The sequence below is a fragment of the Rhinatrema bivittatum genome, chromosome 13 (assembly GCF_901001135.1).
Source record: "Rhinatrema bivittatum chromosome 13, aRhiBiv1.1, whole genome shotgun sequence".
NCBI lineage: Eukaryota > Metazoa > Chordata > Amphibia > Gymnophiona > Rhinatrematidae > Rhinatrema > Rhinatrema bivittatum.
This window is the reverse complement of record NC_042627.1, coordinates 68,001,368-68,024,884: the sequence shown is the minus strand read 5'-3', so window position 1 is coordinate 68,024,884 and position 23,517 is coordinate 68,001,368. Positions and strand designations below refer to the sequence as shown.

The following is a 23,517-nucleotide window of genomic DNA, read 5'->3' as shown; positions in this document are numbered from 1 at the left end:
AAGGAATTATGATAGGGGGCTCTGAGGCAGTAGATTGAGGAGCAAAGTCAGAAAACATTTTTTCACAGAAAGTGTAGCAGACGCATGGCATGCCCTCCCGGGATGAATAGAACAACTAAAACAAGAATGGCAATTAAAAGGTCATGGAATAAGCACAGAGGATCCTTAGCTGCTAAAAATGGAGAGAGAAGAAAGCACAGGCTAGCAGCTTGTGGTTTAAGTCTTCATAGCACTATACTTGCCCGATTCAACAATAAGCACTGGGACTACAGGAATGCATTGCTAATATGGTTAATATGAACTGTTAGAAGTCCAACCAGAAACAGGCAACCACGTGGCCAGATTTGTTTGGCAGACTTATGGAAGAATTGACTAGAAGCTGTGTCTGTCTAGCAGGCTACAAAGAAGACCTAGGAAGCCAGATATCTGGGCAATGGCCACGTTAGTATTGCTGGCTCCATAGACTATTACAGGGCTTTGTAATTAGGTATGGGAAAAGTGGGTGCTGAAGGGAACTAAGTGGGGATCTTGTATGCTCTTCTATCCAAGGGAAGACAAGAAAAGAGACCGTCATGAACAAGGAGAAATCTTGTAGGTGGTCTCACATTGTGGCTGGCAGCTGGCATGTACCCTTAGTATGGACAGGTCGGATGGGCCAAATAGTCTCGCTGTCATCCTCTAGTATGTTACTATGTAAATAGGCCCTTAGTTCAAGATAATAACCTTGTTTCTCAATGCCAATCAGCTTGTGGAAATATTCCATTTTCAATACAGATTTTACTGCAGACTTAAAGACTTGCCTCAAGTTGGGTATCAATAGTCAACAAAAGACTTAACAGAAAAGCAAGTCACCAATGCAGCATTTTATTTTATAGCTGTGCTACAGAAATAGCTAGCAGTAATTCTATCAGTCAGCCCTCCTTTAAAGGCAAGGCTCTCTGTAAACTGTAAAACAATGCACAACACGCATCTTGACTCATTAAGGCACAGAAGAGAGGTAATTGAAGACTATGAAAAGCAATGGCACAATATTTACATCTTTTGTGCACTCTATGGCCAGGAGTGCTAGACTCATCACTAGATTTTCTCTGGTACAACTCGGATAAACAATTTGTCAAATCCACAGCAGACTTCCAACTTTCTTCCTTTTCATCAGCAGAAACACTTTGCAGTAACCTAGAAAAAAATGATGACAAGATGAAATAAAGGAAAATTGGTTCTTACCTGCTAATTTTCATTCCTGTGGTATCACAGTTCAGTCCAGACTCCAGGGTTTTGCCTCCCTTCCAATAGATGGAGGTAGAGAAATTTTTACAGCCACTGGCACATAACCTGGCATAGCACCTGCAGTCCTTCAGTATTACTAGTACCCAAGCTAAGACAGCAATACCTCTAACAAATTTAAGCAAACAATATCCTCCGAATGAGCAGGGGAAATGGAAAACAACTTACAACAATAGACAGTAATAAAAACTTCAAGAAGCAATCACAAACCTGTGCTATTCTGCAGACAATAAAAAACAAAAAGGACAGATCAGGCAGACTCTCCAATTCACCCTATCCTAAAGGGCGGGACTCTGGACTGATCTATGGTACTACAGAAATGAAAACTAGCAGGGAAGAACCAATCTTCCTTTCCCTGTATGTACCCAGATCAGTCCAGACTCCTGGAACGTACCAAAGCGTCCCTAACCGGGGTTGGACCGCAAGAGTCCCGCTCGAAGTACACTTGTACCAAAACTGCCAACGTCTGAGGCCTGGGCATACAATCGATAGTGTCTGGCAAAAGTACGTAAAGACTTCCAAGGAGCCGCCCTGCAAATCTCTTGCGCGACACTAGCTGACATTCTGCTCAGGAGGCCGCCTGGGACCAGATAGAATGAGTCCTTAACCTCTCTGGACAGAACGACCTCGACAGATGTATGTGGAACCAATAGCCTCCTTCAACCAACGCACAATCGTGACTTTTGATGCCTTTTGACCCTTTTTTGCACCACTCAGTAGTACAAAAAGGTGATCCGACAATCTGAAACTGTTAGTGACCTCTAGATATCGCAACAAAGCCCTTCTGACATCCAGGCGCCTTAATTCTTTTGCATGAGGCACGCCAACCTCCAGATTTGGAAATGCCAGAAGTTCCACTGACTGACTTAAGTGGAACGCCAAAACCAACTTTGACAAAAAATACAAAACCATCTTAGCGATACTCCTGAATCTGAGATGCGTAAGAAGGGTTCCCTGCATGACAGGGCTTGAAGTTCAGAAATCCTTCTGGCCGAACAAATAGCCACCAAGATTACCACCTTCAAAGTGAAATCCTTTAGAGTGGCCCTCTTAAGAGGCTCAAACGTTGCTGCACACATGCCCTTGAGGACCAAATTAAGGCTCCAAGATGGACACACCAGGGTGCGTAAATGCTTTACCCCTTTGAGAAAATGCACGGCATCTGGATGCGTCACTAGGGGCGTTTCAAGAACCGTGCCCCGAAAACAACCTAGGGCTGAGACCTACACTCTCAGGCAGCTAAATGACAAACCTTTCGACAGCCCTTTCCGCAGAAAAGTTAGAATCTGCACCACTGACTACTGCTGAGGATCAATCCTTTGGACAGTGCGCCAAAGTCTCAAAAACCCTCCACACTCTAACATACGTCAGAGATGTGGAAGTCTTTTGAGCCTGCAACAGAGTAGTAATAACATCCTTCAGATATCCCTTCTTTCTTAAACGCTGCCTCTCAAAAGCCAAGCCTCTACACAAAAGTAAGCCACCTGGTCGGAAAATATGGGCCCCTGATATAGCAGGTTTGGAAGATGCCCCAGCCATAGTGGTCCGTCCACTGCTAGATTGACCAGATCCCGTAAACCAAGGCCTCCGAGACCACTCCGGAGCCACCAAGATCACCCGTTCCAGATTAGTCTCTATTCTCCTCAGTGTCTTGCCCACCAGAAGCCATGACAGAAACACATATAGAAGGACGTCGCTGGGCCAAGAAAGAACCAGGGCATCTACCCCTTCTGCTGTTCAATTCCGCCGAGTTGCATGAGATCCATATGAGGAAAGCCCCATCTGCAAGTAATGAGATGTATTGTCTCTTCCGACAACTCCCATTCTCTGGGATCCAACCGCTGATGGCTGAGAAAATTGGCTTGCACATTCTCGGATCCCGCCATATGAGGCTGCTGTCAAGGACAGATGCTGCTCCACCCAACACATCAGCATCTCTGCCTCCTGAGCTACCTTTCGACTCTTGGTACCCCCTCTGATGGTTGATGTAAGCAACCATCATGGCATCGGACAGGATCCGGACCGGGCATTTGCGCAAAAGAGGTAAGAACGCCTTGAGGGCTAACCATACCTCGTCTCCAGATGATTGATGGACCACGATGCCTCCTCCAACGACCATTGTCCTTGTACTGACTGGGACTGACACACAGCTCCCCAAATGGAGAGACTGGCATCGGTAGCGACCACTATCCACTGCAGCACCTCCAAGTCCATTCCACTGCTCATATGGTGAGGACATAGCCACCATGACAGACTGGACCTGGCAGAGTCTGTAGTGGTAGATGTAGATTAAACTGCTCAGGCACCGGGTCCCATCATGTTAACAATGCCTGCTGCAGAGGTCTCATATGAGCAAATGCCCAAAGGACAAGCTCCAAGGTAGACGCCATGGAGCCGAGGACCTGTAAGTAATCCCAGACCCTGGGCACCCGGGCCTGCAAAAGACTCCAAACTTAGGACTGTAACTTGAACATCCACTCCTCTGTGAGAAACACCTTTCTCGCATGGGTATCGAAGCACACGCACAGAAAACTCAAGACTTGTGAGGGAAGAAGATGGCTCTTGGAAAAGTTTACTGCATCTCTAGCTTCTTGCACATCCTTCAGCGCTGTCCCTGCCACTGGAATGGTTGTTCTCTTTGTGCCTACCAAGACAAAGGCATCCACCTTCGGAACTCGTAGGAGCTCCAGTTTTTCCTTGAGTTTGTCCATAGCCCTGCTCACCTTAAGGCCAGTCTCTGGAGTATCCCACTCCCTGACCACCACCTGCTTCACCGAGCTATGAAAAGGAAAAATCTTGGCCAGACCCCGCCTTAATTGGGTCACTTCCTCCTGGTCAGGATCCCCCTGAGGGACTGCTATGTCTAGCTCTGCCAGGACATGTGGAATCAGGGTTCCCAGCTCCCCCTTCTGAAAGAGGCTAATCACTTTGGGATCGTCACCTTCCAACAGTGGGCAAGGTCCCAGCTCCTTGGCGGGACCCTGCTGAACCGGATTAGTGTCTAGAGAGCTAGCCCCCAGAGACAATCCCCTATCAAAATCCTCTGAGGAAGCATCGCCGGCGGCCTCCAACATGAATTGCCCTCAGACTCTCTGAATCCTCCTGGCCCCGGACACCTTAGCCCTCTTCTTGGGCAGGGGACCTACTGCTTTTCGCTTGCGAGAGGGCTGGCCCACAGCCTTGCGAGCCAAAAAAAGCCTTGTGCATTAAAACAACAAAACGCTGGAGAAAAAAAGAACAAAACTCTCTGAATCATCTGCCAGAGTATCTGAGTCCTCCTCCGACTGCCTACGTGAGCCCCCCCCCCCCCCAAGTCGGGGCTGAGATCAGCCAGTGAAAGCGTGGGCAGGAGATTTCCCCCCCCCCCCCCCCCCCGCTCTGAGTTTGGAGCCGCGAAGGTCTGCAAAATGGCTGCCATTTCGGTGCTCAGCGGGAAAGGATCAACAGCCTCGTGCAGCGCAGCTTTCGGCCCCCCAGACCAATGCTGCAAAGAAGATGCCCCTGCAGCCCCTCCTGATGTGCCATCCCCTCCAGGAAGGCACCGGGAACAGCAGCCAGCACGAGAGAGGTGGGTGGAGGTTTCTCCACACTCGGGAGAAACTGACTTCTTTTGGCATAGAGAATGCCAATTCGCTTGTGCAGCCAACAACCGAGCGGGGCAACAAATGACCACAGGGAGAGCAGGAGAGAAAAACAAATCTACCTCCCAAAGCTGCCTCCCTGTACCACCGGTGCTGTGGAGAACAGAGAAAGGTTGATCACTGCCCTCGTTGCTTTTCTTCCCTTTTCTTTTTTTTTTTTTTTAAACTTTATAAAGTACAAGAAAAAAATAGAAATAGAAGAATGGCCAAGGCTTCTCCCAGAACTCCAAGAGGTGAGGGAATTGGACAAACAACTTTCACCTCCAATATAGTTCAAAGACAAAGTTGGGGTCCCCAACCCCTGTTCACCCATCTCTACAACCAGGAGGGATGCCCTCACCAGGGACTGCCAACTCCCGGGAGAGGAACTCCTTTCGAAGCACAAAAATCTTTTTTTTTTTTTTTTTTTAAATTTAAGGTTCAGATTATGTGCCAGTGGCTGTGAAAATGTCTCTATCGCCATCTGCTGGAAGAGGGGCAAAACCCAGGAGTCTGGACTGATCTGGGTAAGTACAGGGAATGATCTTTTCACTAAAATTAGTAAGGAGAAAACAAACTAAATCTCTCACAAACTGTATTGCAAAGTCCTGGAAATTACCAGTTCCTTAAAACACACAAAGCATGGTCATATTCTAACCCTAATTTCCCTATGGAAAAAAAATAATCATTACCGAATACAGCCCTTAATATGGTGAAAACTCATGAATTCCTGTTAATTAAAATAAACAAGGAGCACTTACAGATAGTTTATTTATTTAATGCTTTTATATACCGAAGTTCATATGGAACATCACTTCGATTTACATAAAACAGATAGAGAGGAGGAAATGGAAAAGGAAGGGAAGAGGAAAAGTTACATAAAAAGAAAATGATTCCCCATTCTCCAGGATCAATGTGCTGACGACTCAAGAAGTCCGCTTGGACACTGTCCACTCCCGCAATGTGTGAGGCCGCCAGATGGGAGAGATGGAGCTCCGCCCAAGGAAGGAGCTTGTCCGTCTCTAGGGACACATGATGACTCCTGGTCCCGCCTTGCCTGTTGATGTAAGCAACCGTTGTTGCATTGTCAGAGTATGCGAACCGCTCGGCCCTGGACCTGTGGGAGGAACCACATGAGCTGCCAGACGGACTGCTCTCGTCTCCAGACGGTTGATAGGCCAGGCTGTTTGTTCTGACGTCCACTGGCCCTGTGCCTGCCACACATCGCTCCCCAGCTGGAGAGACTGGCATCCGTGGTGATGACGATCCATTGTGGGATCTCCAAATCCACCCCCTGCAGTAAGTGGTCCAGACTGTGCCACCACGAGAGACTGGCTCGGACGGACGGAGGTACACTGAAAGTAGAGGTCGCACAGAACCAACTCCAATGTAGAGGACAGAGCTGAGAACTTGCAAGTAATCCCAGACCAAATCCAAAGACTTTCAGCCCTTCACTGGCGATCAAGGACTGAGCAATAAAAGCTCCCCAACCCCCTGCTCGTCTGCCTCAGAAACCAGAGGTGATGGCTCCATCAGGACCTAGCAACTCCTTGGGAGGCAATCTCCAGAAGTCCAGTTCTGGGTTTGTTTTTTTTTTTGTTTTTTTTTTAAACTAGTCTCAGACTGCAGGTTTTGCACCTCCACCATCTGCTGGAGACAGAGAAACATTGAAGGACTGCAGGTGGCACCTCGGGTTATATTGCAATGTCAGTAAAACTTTCTCCATCTCCATCTGCTGGAGGGGAGGCAAAACCCAGAAGTCTGGACTGATCTGGGCATGTACAAGAAAATACACACTCCTTCACAATCTCCTCACATAAGCTCCCTCTCTCTGATACCCACCCACACACACCCTCACACATGCGCTCTCTCTCACCTCCCCCCAGGCTCACAGTCTTACACACATACACACCTCTACACACACTCACTCTCACTGGGCCTGCTCCATCTTCGCCGCGAGTGGGACAGCTCCGCGCATGGCATGCCGGGGCCTTCTCCATCTTCGCCAAATTCTGCACAGAAAATTGCAATTCTGTGCAAGGGGAGGGGGAAGTGTGTGCAAATTCTGCACACCGCAGTTGCGCAGAATTCCCCCAAGACTATCTCTTGCTCACCAAAAGAGACACATGGCTACATCCTGGCATGCTTACAATGTCGTCACTACATTCTGGCAGCTCCCTCCCTCCTGAACTTGCTGTGCTTTCGCAGCACTGAGACTCAACATAGCCATTTTTATTCTTTCCTGATTGGGCAGCCAGTGTGCCCCCCCCCCCCCCCAACCCTGCATTAGAGAGTGGACAAACTTATTATGCAACTTCCTCAAGTTTAGTTCCATGGTAATTCCATACCAATTCCTTTTGAGGTGAATGAGAATGGTTGCACAACTGATTTTCTTTGCTTGAGTATAGAATGAGACATCTCCATTATTTGATGCAGTATGCAAAGAAAACAAATCTCACAAAAATAGGTAAATGTGATTTCAACAAGCAGACATAGAAATTTTGCACTTTGCAGTCCCTATGGATTAGAACAAAAATATATTTCAGATATTTTTACCTAAACGTCTCCATTAAACTAGAACTTGCTCCTCGGTCTTGAGAGAAAGGATACCATCCTTCAACAACTGAGGAACTCCACCGATTGCTTCTAGCTAATTCCTGCTGTGCCCACTCTGGAACTGGAATCACTTTTTGCAATGAAAAAAAAATAACGAAATTAACATGCAAAATTGATTATTTTCAATCTTAAAGAAAAGGAATACAACATAAATGATTCATGGATTGAGGAAACTTTAACCACTGAACACTATAACCCAATGACAAGAATTTTTCAGGTGTTTGCAAGAATTGCATATAGAGTAATAGATTTTCTAGGTGACCCTAATTAACTAGAACATCTGTAAATCAGTTTTTCAATTTTTCCATTATCTAGACCTCTAGAGGACATGGTTCTGCACAGGGAACACCCCACAATGTCACTGTCCTTCCTCAGGCAAAGCACATATCTATCATGGGAGCCCATGATAGACAAGATGTGTTTCTACCTGGCAGGGGAGGAGGTCATACGTTGAAGCTGTTGGCCTTCTTGTCATTTTTGGGCACTGGACAAAAACACAAGGCGAAATCAAACGACTACATCAAACAAGAAACACAGCTGATGATGTTCAGTTTCACTAATACTAGTGCCCACTGCGACCATTGAAAAAGAAAGAAAATGTAATAAAATACTAAAAAACAAACTAGGAAAGAAGAAAAACACTGCGGGACCCCATGATGAATGATTCCTACCACTTAGAAGGAAAAACTCTAATGAAACAGAAAAGAAAAAAAAAAGAGAACCATGACATGTGGGCTCTGTAGAAAAGATGAGGCTAAAGGGGCCACATATGGATGTGGAGCATGCTCAAGCTTCTAGAAACCATGAAGTCTAACTTTCATGATGAGCGCCATCTGATGACATCACCCGTGTGTGAACATGTGAGAACTGCCATCCTGCTTCTTTGCTGAGAACTGCAGAAAGACCTTGCAAGAATAGGGGACTCATTTTCCATTGAGATACTCAAATTTAATGTGAAAAAGTGCAAAGTGATGCACACACGGGAAAATAATCCCAACTACAGGCCCACAATGCCACGTTCCATATTAGGAACACATTGAAATCCTCAACTTTGTGTATGCGGTGGTATCATAGTGCCTCTGTATCAAACCATGGTGTGACTGCATCTCGAATACTTTGTGCGGTTCTGGTTGCCCCAGCTCAAAAAAAGACAGTGGAACTAGAAAAGTCGCTGAGGAAGGCAACTAAAATGACATAAGGGACAGAATACCTCCAGACTTTAGGGGCTCTTCAGCTTGGAAAAATGATGAATGAGAGGGGACATGATAGAAGTTTATGTATCATGGAAGAGCTAAATAAAGGACCGTCACTTGCTCTTTCAGAAAATACTAAAGCAAGCGGACACTCCATAAAACTAAGAATCAGCACATTTAAAAACAAATCAAGCTGTGAAATCTGTTGCCAGAAGATTCGGTTAAGACTAGTATAGCAGGGTTTAAAAGAGGTTTGGACACGTTCCTGTGTAAAAACCCATAACACATCATTAGCTAGGTAGACTACAGAAAGCTGTGAGTGAGCAACAAGAAACAGATCTACTTTTTGGGATCTGCTGGGAACTTGTGACCCAGACTGCCATCATCTGAGACAGAATGCTAGGTTTGATGGACCTTGGTCAATCTCAAGATATTTTTCTTATGTAAATGACAGTACAAAAACGCTAATCAACCCATCCAATTTACCCAGTACTATGCTGCAAGGATATATCCCAGCTGCCAACCACAGAAACTTGACCACTTGTAGAATACCACACCTTATTCAGGTCAGGATTTGTTTTCATCCTCATTGGATCTTTATCAACAAAATCTCACTCTCAGTCCAACTCCTTCCTCCTCATAACAATCCAAAACAGCCACTAAAGTACGTGAGGCTGCTAGCTGAATATCCAGTCCCCTAGAGCTCATGGCCTTGTTAGACAGTGCATAAGCACCAGCAGCCTGTCAGAACTGACCTGCTAGTACCAACCCAGCTGCCCCATGACCTGCACTATTGTGACATGCTTCTTTTATCTGTCTCTATTTTATTCTCATCACCTCTCTCCTCCCTCTGCCCTAGAGGAACTAAAGGATGGGTTGTCTGCAATACGGCAACTTCCCAATCTTGTTTCTACCAGTCATATAATATGACACCTAGTCCAAGCTACCTCCCTCTCGGTGTAATGCCAGACAACAGTCAATCCCTATTCTCCTCTTTACCTCCTTGTCAACAAGGATCCTCTCTGTGTTTATCCCAAGCTTACTTAAATTACATTAGTTTTTGTTGCCACCAATTCCACTGGGAATCCACAGCCCTTTCCAAGAAGAAATATTTTCTGATGTTGTTTCTGAGTCTACCCCACTGAAACTTCATACTGTGAACTGCTTCAGGTCAAAATTTGTTTGAAAGGGATGGTATACCAGTGTAATCTAACTTAACAATATCCCTCATCTCTCACTGCCTCTAAGATTTCTTATAAGCGGTCATATGCCTTATGGTTGGCAACTGGAATATATCCTTGCAGTGTGGCATAGAACAATGGGACGGACTGGATGGACTTGCTGATCTTTTTTGACATCATCTATTGTGTTGCTATGTAACATACAACTCAAAAAAAAAAAAAAAAAAAAAAGAAGGTTCAACTATCTGAACTTGCATAACAAAAGCGTTCAGAGAACTGGAGAATGTGGAGACCCATAAAATTTCAGCATTCACCTCCTTCCACTAAGGATCACAAATATCGCCCACACCCAACACTCCCAGAGGCCCTGGCATGCAAGCAGTAAGTAGTCAATGAGAAAATCTATAAGCAATGTTTTCCACCTGCTCCGTCACTGTGACAGTACTTTTTCTTAATGCAGGCATCGAAAAATGTAGCAAATCTCCTCCCCCTTTTCACAAAGACTTCTGAATTTGTTAACTTACTGGTAGGTGCCAAATCATCTTCAGCAGATTTATAAATATGATTCAATACGCTGTTAACAATGTCTGGGAGATCAGAAGCAATCTCTTCTGTGCTTTCTGTCACAGGTGCCTGTGAAAAAAGTCTTTCAAGTCCAACTGCTTTCTCATTGCAAACAACAGTAAGAACTGCAACAGTGTCAGACACAGGGGACAGTATTCCAGTGCTTGGGGACAAGTCTTCACACGTCGATACATCAGCTACCTAGCAAAATAAAAATCAAATGCACATTGTGTAAACACGGAACACTAATAATACAGACAGCAGGCAGAGAGGCTGTGCTTTCTTTTAAGCTCTGTTGCAATGCCAGACAGCTACAGCAAAAAATGTAGAAAGTTATCTAAAATAGGGGTACCTGCCAGCGCAGCAACCATTCCCCTGCTGAAAGCCTAACAAGAAACAAGCACTCTGTTTTATTCTGTTAGCCTCATTTAGCTTTTCCCATTCAGATGTTAAATTAGACAGTCACCACTAGTATTTCTCAGGTTACTTCTAAACGTATGCCAAGTATTGAGAGAAAGCCATATAGCTGGCACAGCAGGATGCAACACCTGCCAGAAGCAGTTATTTCTAATGCTGGCATTTGGCATATAAGATGCTGTCAGCGGAGCCGCACTTTGCTTAGTCATACCCCCACACCTCCTTTCCTCAAATGCTCCGAGTACATTTGCTGCCCTCCACAGTTAAAACAGAGCTTACAGCAAGGAGCAGAGCCTCTCAGAAAGCAACACAGCGGGTCGGTACTTGGGGAATTAAGAAACCACAAATGTAAAAGATATAAATTATCACAGCAATGCACAAGCCAACAATTAGTACTTTTGAAAGGTATGTAGCCTGCTAAATGTAAACTGCACTGTGTGAAGACATAAAATTTTAAATGGTCATAATTTTATACTTATTTAAAAAAAAAAAAAAAAAAAAGGATAGATGAAATATAATAAGATTACATGGTACAGAAAAATGGGAGCGCCTTACAACATTAAAGCAGCAGTACTAGCAAAAAAAACAAACTGATTTAGATAATTCTGCTGGCAGTTATACCCCAAGGACATATTAGTGCTCTAGGTTTTTTAGAATACTATACCCACTGTGCTGATTTCTTTTTTTTAATCAGAACCCCTGAGACACCAAAGGTATGAATAAATTGGGAACGGCAGACTCCAAAAAAGGAGATTTAAAAAATATAGGGACCAAGCGATAGTAAGAGGTATGCATCTTTATTCTAAAAAAAGTGAAACTAAAAGGAGATCTAAGAAACAATATAGCCAAGGCTATAGAAACATGAGCTAGTAGTGAGGTTTGACACTCTATGAGCCTAAATATATATTGATACAAGGCTGTCCATGTCACTAAATGGTGAAGCAAATTTTCAGGATTGTCAGTAACTGTGCTACAGATATTACCATGTGTAAATCTTCAAAAGCCAGTCTCTTCACAAGCTGATGAAATAAAACTGCAGCCTGTTCGGAGTCTTGTTTTTTGGAATTATACAGCACCCAACTATCTGTGTTAAAACTGCAGGTCTTCAGATAATTCCCATCTTTCACAGTTCCTTTGAGTGTAATCTTCACTGGACTTCGCAGGTATCTCTGATTCATAATTATAGGCTCCAATTCAACCATACAATTCCACTGCCATTCCACCCCTAGGTAAAATTGAAACAAAACAAACAAAAAAAATTCCCAAATTTAGTAAACATGGGAATTTGTTTAATCAGCTAAATAGAATTTTGGGAAAAAAACAAACAAACCAGGTACATGATAAAAGTGCCCAACACACAAAGTCATTTTTAGATGGGGATTAAATATGGTAAGTAAAGTATTGACCTTAAATTTTTTCAATGAAAGTTAGTTAAACTGGAAAATTGACAACTATTTTAATTTTTGCAACCAATTCTAACACTGTAGCTTTATTCTGCCTCAATGTTTCAACAGTAGTACAAGTATGGATTTAGAACAGCTCACCTCAAGGATACAGAAAAACAACAGTTCAACTTAGCAGTTTTTATGCTATAGGTGGTATTACAATACTTGTAAATAAACAAAACTTACCACCATTATGTTCTGGGATTCAACAGAATGTCTCTCAATACCCAATACCTAGCTTAGAGGTGAGCTACAACTAAAAAACTAAGTTCTCACATGCCTTTCTACTCATGGAAAATAGAAACCAAATTCCCTTATGCTTGTCAAAAGCCATTGAATTTCTACTACAATGCTTCTAAGATTGGTAGTTAGACGGCCACAAAGTGATGAAAAACTGAAGGTCAAATTACTTTTTCTAGTTTACATGGCCATTCGGCACTTACTGATTCTTGCTGAATCTAGGCAAAAATATATTCCCTCAAAGCTATTTTTGAAGTTATTTAAAAACAAACACACACACATACTTTGGTGAGCAATAAAATACTTAAAACTGAAGTCTGATAAGCAACAGCAGGAAGAGAAACATCTTCTCATTAAAATACTATGCCTGCTAAAGTTTAAGGAAAAATTTAAATTTTAACCTGTTAATTTCCTTTCCTTGAATCTTGCTGAACCAGGCCTGATGCATGGGTTTTTACAATCTACTAGCAGACGGAAAAGAGAGGACACACGCTTTCAATCACAAGTATATAGGATGGTGCAATGTAGGCAAAAGCCAGTATCCTTATGTTAAAGCAATGGAAGCAAAAAACTGCCCCTAAAAACTATTAATTTAAAAAACCAACAAGATAAAATCCCAACCATGGGTACAAGGGGAAGAAAGGAAAACAGAAATGAGGAGGTAAAGACAGTACTCGTATTTTCCCCATAAGGAGCAAGCAAAACCTTCTGCAAGACCCAAGACTTACAACCACAGAGAACAGTGCAACCACCGACTTCCTGGGAGCATCGTGGATTGGATGGGGCCTAAGATATGGTGTCCTTGCCATTAGGGCTCCAATTTGGGCAGAAATGCTGCCACCTTCCCAGGCCCTTCCCCCCCCCCCCCCCCCCCAACTAAGTGAGTTTTCAAGACTCTGCTTAGATGCCTTTTTAAAACAGATTTCTATTCTATTTATAAAGTAAAAATAAAACTACAACCCAATGAATGTAAGAAATGTAAATGTAAAATCAAATGTCTTAATTCCTATGCACCTACTTGATATTCTGAGCACATGCATGCTAACATAAGTGCACTTGTTAGTAAAGCATGGAATGTTTTTATCTATCAAAACATAATGGTAGGCAAGCTACCTTGGACTACTAGCCCATGGATTTGTTTGTAAATTGCTATTACCGTGTGCCATAAAAACTAATACTCCTTCCTGCTGGGGAAACAATGCTCTGAAGGCAAGGTCACTGTAGATGAAACGATTCAAAACGGAGTCAAAAGGTAGGTCTGTGGTGTAAGGCTTGACCTGGAGCTTCGAGCTTTCCAAGTTTGTTTCATTGAGGGAGATGTTTTCTATGTTGTGAAGCTGGTTTTCCATATATTGGCGTGAACAAAGTATTAAAGTTTCTGATGGCAGTACACTGCCTCCCACTAGTTGAATTAATTCCAGTATTGTCCAATATCCAACATGATCTGGGGAATCCCATACCTAAAACAAAATGTATAACTTTAATTAATGTGGCATTCTGATTGGTTACAATATCATCATCCAATAAGCTGTAAAAGATGCTGCAGTCCAACTTACTAAAAACCAATTATAATAGCAGAAAATCATGGCCAGGAAATGCCCAATACAATAAATATATTTTTTAACCCATATAAGTAAAAATATTGTTCAGAGCAGTAATGATGACCTATCTGAAAACAGATGCTCAAAAACAATTTATGGAGTTTGACGTGGATATTAGCAAAACAATTTGTAGATTTCATAAAGTTCCCCAATTTTAACTCATTCCAAGAAATAGAGAAATTTAGTCTTACCTGATAATTTCCTTTCCTTGAATCGTGCTACATTACTCCAGACCGTGGGTTATCACCCCCTACTAGTAGAAAGAACACAGCGTTTTCTGTGACATCATCACTGGTAGTTACCATGGTGCAACTCAAGCTAAAAGCCAGTATTCTTAGGTCAAAGCAACAGAAGAAAAAACTTAACAGATCTAAACTCTTAAATAAACATGTACATAATCTGAAACACAAAAGATCCTCCATTGAAATGATCCTTTCAAACTTTTCTTGGATAAATGAAGAGGAAGAAAAAGGAAAAGCAAGTTTGCTATCGTAAAGATAGCAGGATACATTAGCCATGCTTTCTCGGGGTGAGGTCGTCCAACAGCGCACAATCCAGAATCTTCTCAAAGTTTCAGAGCTGTGATGCTCTGCTGATGCATGGCAGTTCCGTGCGATTATTCCGCTCTGGTCTACTCAGTTGATATCAAAGATTGTAGAATAGGTAGAGACTATCAGGGAGGCGAGCAGGTACACATGGCTAATGCATCCTGCTATCTAAGGAAAACACCGTTTACGGTAAGCAAATGTTTTTTTCCGTTGATAAGCAGGCTGCATTAGCCATGCTTTCTTGGGGAGTCCCAAGCTGAGGGTTATCTTATCCCTAGAAGGGTAACATGATCTTGATGCCTTATATTATTATTATTTTTGCAACTCGTTTACTGCTTTCCCCACTGTACTGTCAGATTCTGAAAGCTTGTCCATGCAGAAATGAACCATGAAGGTGTGGCTTGATATGACTAAGTCGCAGCTTTGCACATATCTGCAATGGGCATATTCTGCATATATGCCAAGGAAAAAGCAGTGGCACGAAACTGAGTTTTGACCGTCCCTGAAAGTGGGAGGGAGATTGTACTATAGCAATATCGAATGCAGCTGGATATCCAATTGGCTCTCTTGGTTACTGCAAGACCCGGTTTGTTAAGATCATAGGATACAACTGGCGATCTCTTCTGTAGCTTTACAGTCTCTCTTTATAGTACACCAGGGCTTGCTGCAATCCAAGGTGTGCAAAGCTTGTTCCCTTTCACTCTTATGTGGTTTGGGAAAGAAAATTGGCAGAGAGATTAATTCATTTAGGTGAAAAGCACTTACTACTTTCGGTAAGAATTTTGGATGTGGTCCGAGTATCACTCTGTCATGGAAGAACTGCAGATTTGCACTAAAGCTTGCAGTTCACAGACTCTTCTTGTAGATGCGATAACTACCAGAAATAGATATTTTAGTGGTGCAATTCGCATGGGTTCAAACGGGCTTGTCATCAGAATCATCGGGACTATGTTGATATCCCTGGAGGACGCAGGTGAAGCAAGACCTTCATGAAATGAGAAATCAACAGATACATTGTGATGGAAAGATTTCCGATTCTGGCATGATACGCTGCAAAGGTGCACAGATGAGCCCTTACAGACAATGTCTGCAGACCTGTTCATGGTAAGGCAATATAGGTAGTCCATTAGAATCTCTGGAGAGCAATGGAGAGGGTCTATCGATCATGTTTTACACCACTTCGGTAACATTTCCACCTAAACAAATAATTGTGGCATGTGGAAGAATTCCAAGAAGAGAGAAGAGCCTCTTGTATGTGCCCTGGAAGTCGTAGAGATGCCAATATGTCACATTCAATCTCCATGCCATTAGATGGAGTGATTGAAGAAGTGGCTGGAGAAGTGTCCTGTTCGCCTGAGTTAGTAGACTCGGGTAATCCCTCAATAGTTTTGGTTGTCGAATCAATAGCTGTACAAGATACGAATACCATAGCTGTCTCGGCCAGGCTGGTGCTATGAGAATCATATCTACTTTGTCTTGCATGCACTTCTGCACCATCTATGTAATGAATGGAATTGGTGGAAAAGGTGTAGAGTAGACCCGTGGACCATGATAGGAGAAAAGCGTCTTGCGACTCACTTCTTGGACTGGGTAGAAAAGAGCAAAGTTTCTGAATTCTTGCATTCTGTTTTGCTGCAAAATGTCTATGACTGGGTAACTCCAGAGTGCGAAGATGATGTTGGTCACCTCTTGGTCTAGTTCTCATTTATGTGGATGAAATATCCTCCTGAGTCTGTTCGCTTGCAAGTTCGCTATGCCTGGCAGGTAGGTCGCTTGAAGTGTGCTGGAACACGTTGGATGGCATTCTGCGCAAGCAGTTTCTCTGCTTCCAGGCGTAGGTGGGAAACATGAGATATAGCCTGAGTGGGTGGGGCTAGAGATGGAAGTGTTGGAGAAGTGATGAAATCCAGATGGGTTCCGAATCGGAGGATGTTTAGTACCCAGTGGTCCGATGTTGTCAGGGACCATGCCTTGTAATAATTTGAAAGTTTGCCCCTACACTCACTGGTGACTGTGGCCTGACTGGGCCTAAAAGCCCTGCTGATTTTTAGGCATCAAATGTTGCTGCTGCTTCGGTGATCTGCGATCTCTTGGTATCCTCTCTGGGAAGGCTGTTGTTGTTGTTGGAATTGAGGTTGATTGTATGTGGTTGTTCAGTGCTGGCCGTATGGCTTGAATGGCTTCCTCTGATAGAAGGGTTTCTTATATTGATAATACTATTTAAAAGCAGGTGGTTGGTCCAGTGTGAGGGACTGTATTGCCATGTTCTGTTCTTTAATTTGGGCCACAGTTTCCCTTAATTTGTTTTCACAAAGGTTACTCTCTAAACAAGGCAGGTCAGCCAGCTTCTCATGGACACCCTCTCTTGTTGCATTGTCTCTCAGCCATGCCATGGGCCGCACTGGAGGTTACAGATGTTCTTGCCACAGTGTCGACCGCTTCATACACCGAGTGTAAGAGACGCCTTAGTCCTTGTTCTAAATTCTGAAATGGCTGAGGCAATATTTGGTCACAGGGCTCCGAGCAAATAAAGGGCTTTAATTGCTGGAGGTAGTCAAACATACTGCACCATATATTTATTTATTTGGATTCTTTTATATACCGAAGTATAGTGTTTGCCTTCACTCCGGTTTACAGGATAACAACCTAATACATACAAATATCTTAGAACTGTATTTAACATTAGAACTGTATTTAACATTCAGAACATAGAACCTTATTTAACATATTAAATGACGATTTATATGAGAGATAAAACATAAAAGAGTTAGTATATCAGATTCTTTAAATATCATATGGAACAAAATTAACAACGTAAGTGCTGAGCATGAGAAGTGATTTATAGTTGGGAAGGGTCTGAAAAGGAGCTCGGAGTATGTTGGTTGAATCAAGTGAAGTCTTGGGATTGGTTGGATGGGGGAGGAGAGCAAGGTGTGGGGAGTGGTGGGGGAAGGGTTTGTTGTGGGGGGGGGGAGGGGGAAAAGTGTTAATAGAAAGTATCATCGAGAGAATATAGAATTGATGTTGCTGAATTCTAGATGTTAACATGGAATTCTGGAACATCTTTTTTCTGAACTCATCCAGTATCCTGTTGTCCTTGTCTGGTGGTGTACTGGCATGAAGTTTGGACTTTTTTGCTCTTTTCATGGCTGACTCAACCACGACCGATGTACGTGGGAGCTGGATTGGTCCATAGCACTGGGATGTCTTCAATCTAAACTTAAGATCCAGTTTCCTAGCCACTGAAAGTTTAGTCTGCTGGGAATCCTAATATTTTAGCAAGACCTTATCCAAGACCTCGTGCGAAGGCTGTGCCGCTGGCTTGGATGGGATGTCCATTATCTTTAGAAAAGCAAATACCTCCTTACAGGAGTCTGGCATTTTACAAACCTCCACTTTCAACGTGCCACTCATCTTTTCCATGAATTTAGGATAAGTCTACAGCTGGAGGTGTGCATTCCAGGAGTTCCGGCAATAGGCTGGTCGACAATAGCGATAAAGGAGGTGAATGATCTGAGCGAGGAGAAGGTGGCTCACTAGTGACATCAATTAACAATGGTGAGCCTTGTAAGGACTCTGCTGGTAGCGGACTACCTTCTCTGGAAGGAGGATGTAGTTGAGGCTCTTCACGGTCTGTGCCCATATAGATATTAAAATCGGGCAGTTGCACCCAAGGGTGTAAGGTGGAAAACAGGCCTGTTATAATATAAGATATCTGTTCTATCTCCTGTCTGGACTTAAGAGAGTGTGGAGGAACTGTAGGCACAGCTACTCGGTAGTGACCAGAAGACTCCATGGAAAGTCTGTAAATTCTTGGTAGAGGTATGGTAGCCCTATGAATGTCTGAGGGCGAGGAATGTAGTGGAAGGTATTGAAGAGATTCCTCTGTCAGCCTCCTGTCTCATGGGAATAACTCCTCCTTGGCTTTCCTGGTAGCCGGATGAGATAAGCATTAGCAGATCTCCAAGTCGCTCTGTGAGGAACCAGAAGAGATGCGAGACGGTTCCAAGTAGTGAAGACCATGGTTGCTGTGAATATGTTTGAAGGATGGTCTCCACTTGAACTGTGCTCTCAGGCTCAGGTGATGTCTTTTTGAAGGTCTCTGAAGGACATAGATTTCCACAGGTGCAATCGTTTAGCGGGCTTAGGTTGCTCTGCCTGTTTTGTATGTGTAGATGCAATTGTTGGTTGTGTGGTAGTGCCTTTTGACGATCTTTCCACGGATGCGTCGATTTGACTCAAGATGTCTTTCTGTTCAATAAGCCACTGCCATAGCACTGTCAGAGAGAACACGGACTGCCATTTTCTTCACCATGGACAGGAGAATAGGAGGAAATGCAGGAAAACCAATCTGAAGGCACTGGTTTCCAAGCCTGTTGATGGGATTATGAACTCTCCTGTGACCAGTGCCCCCTGAACAACCCGGTCCTGGAAATGGGCTCCTCATTCCAACAATCTTGCATCTATTTAGAGGAGCACCCACTGAGAAGGTTCTAGAATTCTCCTCAGCAAGTTCAATGACATCAACCCCCAAGAGAGTTTTGCCTCCCAGACCCTGGGAGAGAAAGACAAACTTTGTAGTCCTGAAACTGAGGGAACCAGCAAGTCAAATGGAGAAACTGCAGAAGACACATATGGGTCCTGGCCCACTGAACCAAATCTAAGGAGGCTGCCATGAAGCCTAGGAACCCTAGATAATCCTAAGCTCTGGAAGCCCTCTGAGCAAGAAATTTCTCTACCGGACTCACAGCTGGAACTACTTTTTCCTGAGTCAGCCCAAGCTGTCTAAACTTACACAACTTTATTGGACACCATAAAGAACTTCCTGATGGGAAATGGTCCTATTAAGCAATCAGGTGAAAACACGAAAAGTATGTCTAACCCTCTGTATACATATCAACATTAATAACCAAAACAGGGGTAAATAAGATTACATCATACATCCTTACAAATAGCTTTTATTACAAAAACTTTTTAAGGCTATACAAAAATTTTAAAAGCCATGAACAAGTCATGGTATACATATCTCAAATAAATTCTATGAAATAACCATTCACATAAATATATTCCCAAGGTGCACAATACCAACTGTTTCTTTTCCTAAATATATACTAACAACTTAATCCCATATAATATCATTCATCCATCAATCATACCCACACATTCACATCCACCATAAAATAGACCTCAGATAAAATACCTCTGGTATACCACACTCCAAAATCCCAAACAGTTTTTTATATATAAAATATGCTCCTTGCTTTTCCACAAACTTTTCTCAACAAGGTCCCTTGTTTCACCCACTTGGGCTTCTTCTGGGGTTAATATCAACACACAACTTCATAATTGTTAAGTAATTCTCTGTTGTAGCTTCCTTATATATTCGAGAATTTCCATCCTTAGACACCATGAGTCGGGTCCCATGTCTCATCTGTTAGGGCTAATTCAAAAGGATCCTTAATCCGATGATTCAATGCCGCAATTATCCAAAAACACCACCGACCCCAGCATTCTTGCTCATTGGTTTGTGAGTGAAATATTGGGAAATTACGGGACGGCATTTAATAAAAGTTTGTTGGGCACACTGGTGAACAAGGTCACGAGAAACATTGCAGTTTGGGATACGCAGGAAGTGCAATGTGAGATCATATCGCTTGGAGGATTAAAAGGAACAGCTGGTATTGATTTAGATGCTGGGGGTCGGCGGTTCATTTGGATAATTGCGGCGTTGAATCATCGGATTAAGGATCCTTTTGAATTAGCCCTAACAGGTGAGACAAGGGACCCATCTGCAATCCCTGGAAGAATTCTACCCAGGAAAAAAGAGAATAGGTCCAATCCAGGCCCCAAAGGCCTGGACCGGACGTCCTGAGAGCTAGTGTCCACTGAGGATTCGACCCGTGGATCAATCAAGGGAGGGGGGACACCCCCACCGTGTCTCTCTCGGTCCCACTCCCCTCAGACTGAGGAGATGGACCATTGCTGGCAAAATCAGGAGGAAGTAAATCTCCCTGAGCATCCAGGCGGCGCCAACACAGGCTTAAAGAAAGCTCCGGCTGAATGGCCCTGATATGGCATGCAGCACAAACAGATAGGCGCTTAAGCTTCTTCACTGCAGGCTGTAAATATGCAGATCGATAAAGGCTGCCACCTAGATTACCTGTGCATATAAGCCCCGCCCAAAATCAACACAAAAAATGTGCGTCCAAGCACACACCTAGGCCGCTTGTCCAACTGGACGGCCAAACTGGATGCCCAGTGCCAACAGCTAAGCTGAATGCACAAGATGTGCGCTGACGGCCTGCAGCAAATAACTCGCAAAACTACCCCGCAGCCTACCTTGCGCGAAAATGGGAGAAGTTTGGGAGTGGGGCCTAGCCAAACAGCTGCTCAACCCACTGTGCCTGCACGCTCTCCTCACAGAACTCCCCAGAGATGTGAGCGGGACAGCCAAACACCAAGAAAACAGACCCTTCTCCTTTCTTCCTTTTTGCTGGATTTTTTTTAAAGTAAAAAAGTTTTACCAGAGCTCAGCGCTCCCTGGCCGAGAGCAGGAACAGGTCCCAGCTACAAGGGGAGAATTGGGGGGGGGGGGGGGGAAGGAGAGCTGAAGCCTTCACCACCGAGCCTTTCTTGACCTGCAACCGCTAATTCAAATTAAGGTCCATGCCACTCAAGGCTACCGGACTGAAGGTACTCTACTGAGGGAGTGACCACACGGTATCGACTCAGGACTCAAGAGGTGCAACATAGATGTCTTGTCTTTCTGATATCTCCTTTCCAACTTTTTTTTTTTTTAAACTCATAGGCCATCCCCCGAAGGGAAATGCATGTCCACCATCCGCTAGAGATGAAGAATACTGATGGGCTGATGTTGAGATGGGATTATATAGCCGTGACGTCAGCTTTTGCTCTGTCTCTATCTGCTGGCAGAGGTACATAACCTACTCGTTGGGACTGACCTGCCCGAACGCTGAGGAAGTGGGAGGGTGGGAAAGACAACTTCAAACAGAAGCTGCTCCTGAGCCAAAAACAAGCTCCACCTTCTAAGCTCTACCAAACCCCCTCTGGGGGCTGGGAGTCTTATACAGGGCTTGCTTAACTAGAAAGTGCCAGAAGCCTGGCCACAGTTTGCTGCCAAGAAAGCAGAAAAGGCTGACAAACTGCCCAAAAATTATCCACCAGGCCGGGCATTAATGTCGAAGCCTGGAAGTCAAGGTCCTGATGCACCATACAAGTATGTTCTGCCATCTGCTGGAGACAGAGAATACAGGCTTTTTGCTAGAGATGCACCCTGGTAACTACCTGTGATGATGTCATGGAAAAAGGATATGTCCTCTGTCTTCATCTGCTAGTAGGGGAAGGTAACCCACATATCTAGACTGGTGTAGCAGGATAAATGTTATCTTGCCTGTTTCCTTGTTTCTGTTCCCCTCCCCCCCCCCTTTTTTTTTTGTTGGTTTTGTTGTCAAAATCATTTCTTATTTTTACATTCTTCTGAACTTAAAAACGAATGTATTAGGCTTTTTTTCTTTTTAATTTGCATATTTTTTTCTTTTAATTTGCATATTTTAATGCACGTGTGTGTTTATATGTTATATGCATCAGTGGGCTCTCTGCTTGATTTCTAGTGAGGGTTGCATGATACCCATTCACAACAGGAATAGCTTGTAGTTGTCAAAACAAACTTCCTTATTCATCTTTGCAGTACTACTTCATAGATGAATAAGGAATGTATCGGACTAGAGAACAGTTATGTTGAAATGCTTTCTTACAGTGTGCAACACCATCTTAAAATGCTACACAAAGCTAGTTTGGTTTCTTTTTTTTTTTTCCTTAAAAGGATGCATGTTTACAAACACCTCTTCCAGGCAAAATCTTGTGAGCAGAATAATAAAAGGGAACTTCAGAACTACCAAAGAATGTGACAAATTTGGAGTTCAATTCTCCAACAGCCCGCACAGTTGTCAAGTCTGCGTGTACCAAGTATTTTCAAAGCGAACTTACATGTATGTTGGTACTTGGCCGAGTACACATGTGCAGTCATTCACATAAAGTTACGCCGCTTCAGAAGGCATCACTTACACATACACACTTATGCGTGTACTTAAAAAATATACCTAAGTGCCTCTTCTGCCCCAGGAACGCCTCTCTTCAGTGTGCATAGAAACGCATGCAAAACAGAGTTATGCGCATACTTTTACATGCGCTGAGCCCAGGCCAATTTTAGAACAGCCTGGACGTGCATAAACCTAGGTTTTATGCGCACAAATGACTTTCAATATTATCCTCTTGCAATTAAAATGATGCGACACAAACAAATGGCATTAATAGGAAGATCTATTTCCTCCCTTACATCACTCTTTCTTCCATCCTCTCCCCCTTTCCAAACCCTTTACACCATCATCATAATGCAACTGTGACTTTTTGTATATTTGGACATCATCCTTCTTCAATCACTAGAACTCATTGGATTAGATTACTGTAACTCCTTATAAATCAGTCTCCCTCAGAATACTATCAGACCACTTCAACTTATTCAAAATTCTGCTGTTCATCTACTCACAAATACAAAATTACAAGTGCTCCATTCCCTACACTGGCTGCCAGTCCACTGGTGTATAACATAAAATAACCATCAAACACAATCTCATACATAATATCACCAGCCCTTGGTTGCTTTCAATCTTACATTTCTATGTCCCTTCTGGAAATCTAAGATCATCAAATCAACATCTTCTTGAAATTCCTTCTCCTACACACACAGATTCGTAGTCACACAGGATCCAGCACTCTCAGTCTCCATCA

General features: G+C 43.5%; 1 protein-coding gene across 1 annotated transcript in view; it reads right to left on the bottom strand.

Moving 5' to 3' along the window:
- TICRR (TOPBP1 interacting checkpoint and replication regulator) overlaps nucleotides 1-23,517 on the bottom strand; it is a 79,633-nt gene that overhangs the window by 50,907 nt on the left and 5,209 nt on the right. The window contains exons 2-6 of the mRNA XM_029574783.1: nucleotides 13,717-14,020; nucleotides 11,859-12,100; nucleotides 10,419-10,659; nucleotides 7,461-7,590; nucleotides 1,037-1,176 (exon numbers count right to left, since the gene is read on the bottom strand). Of these exons, the coding sequence (XP_029430643.1) occupies nucleotides 1,037-1,176; nucleotides 7,461-7,590; nucleotides 10,419-10,659; nucleotides 11,859-12,100; nucleotides 13,717-14,020 (1,057 nt within the window). The remainder of the gene's footprint in view (nucleotides 1-1,036; nucleotides 1,177-7,460; nucleotides 7,591-10,418; nucleotides 10,660-11,858; nucleotides 12,101-13,716; nucleotides 14,021-23,517) is intronic.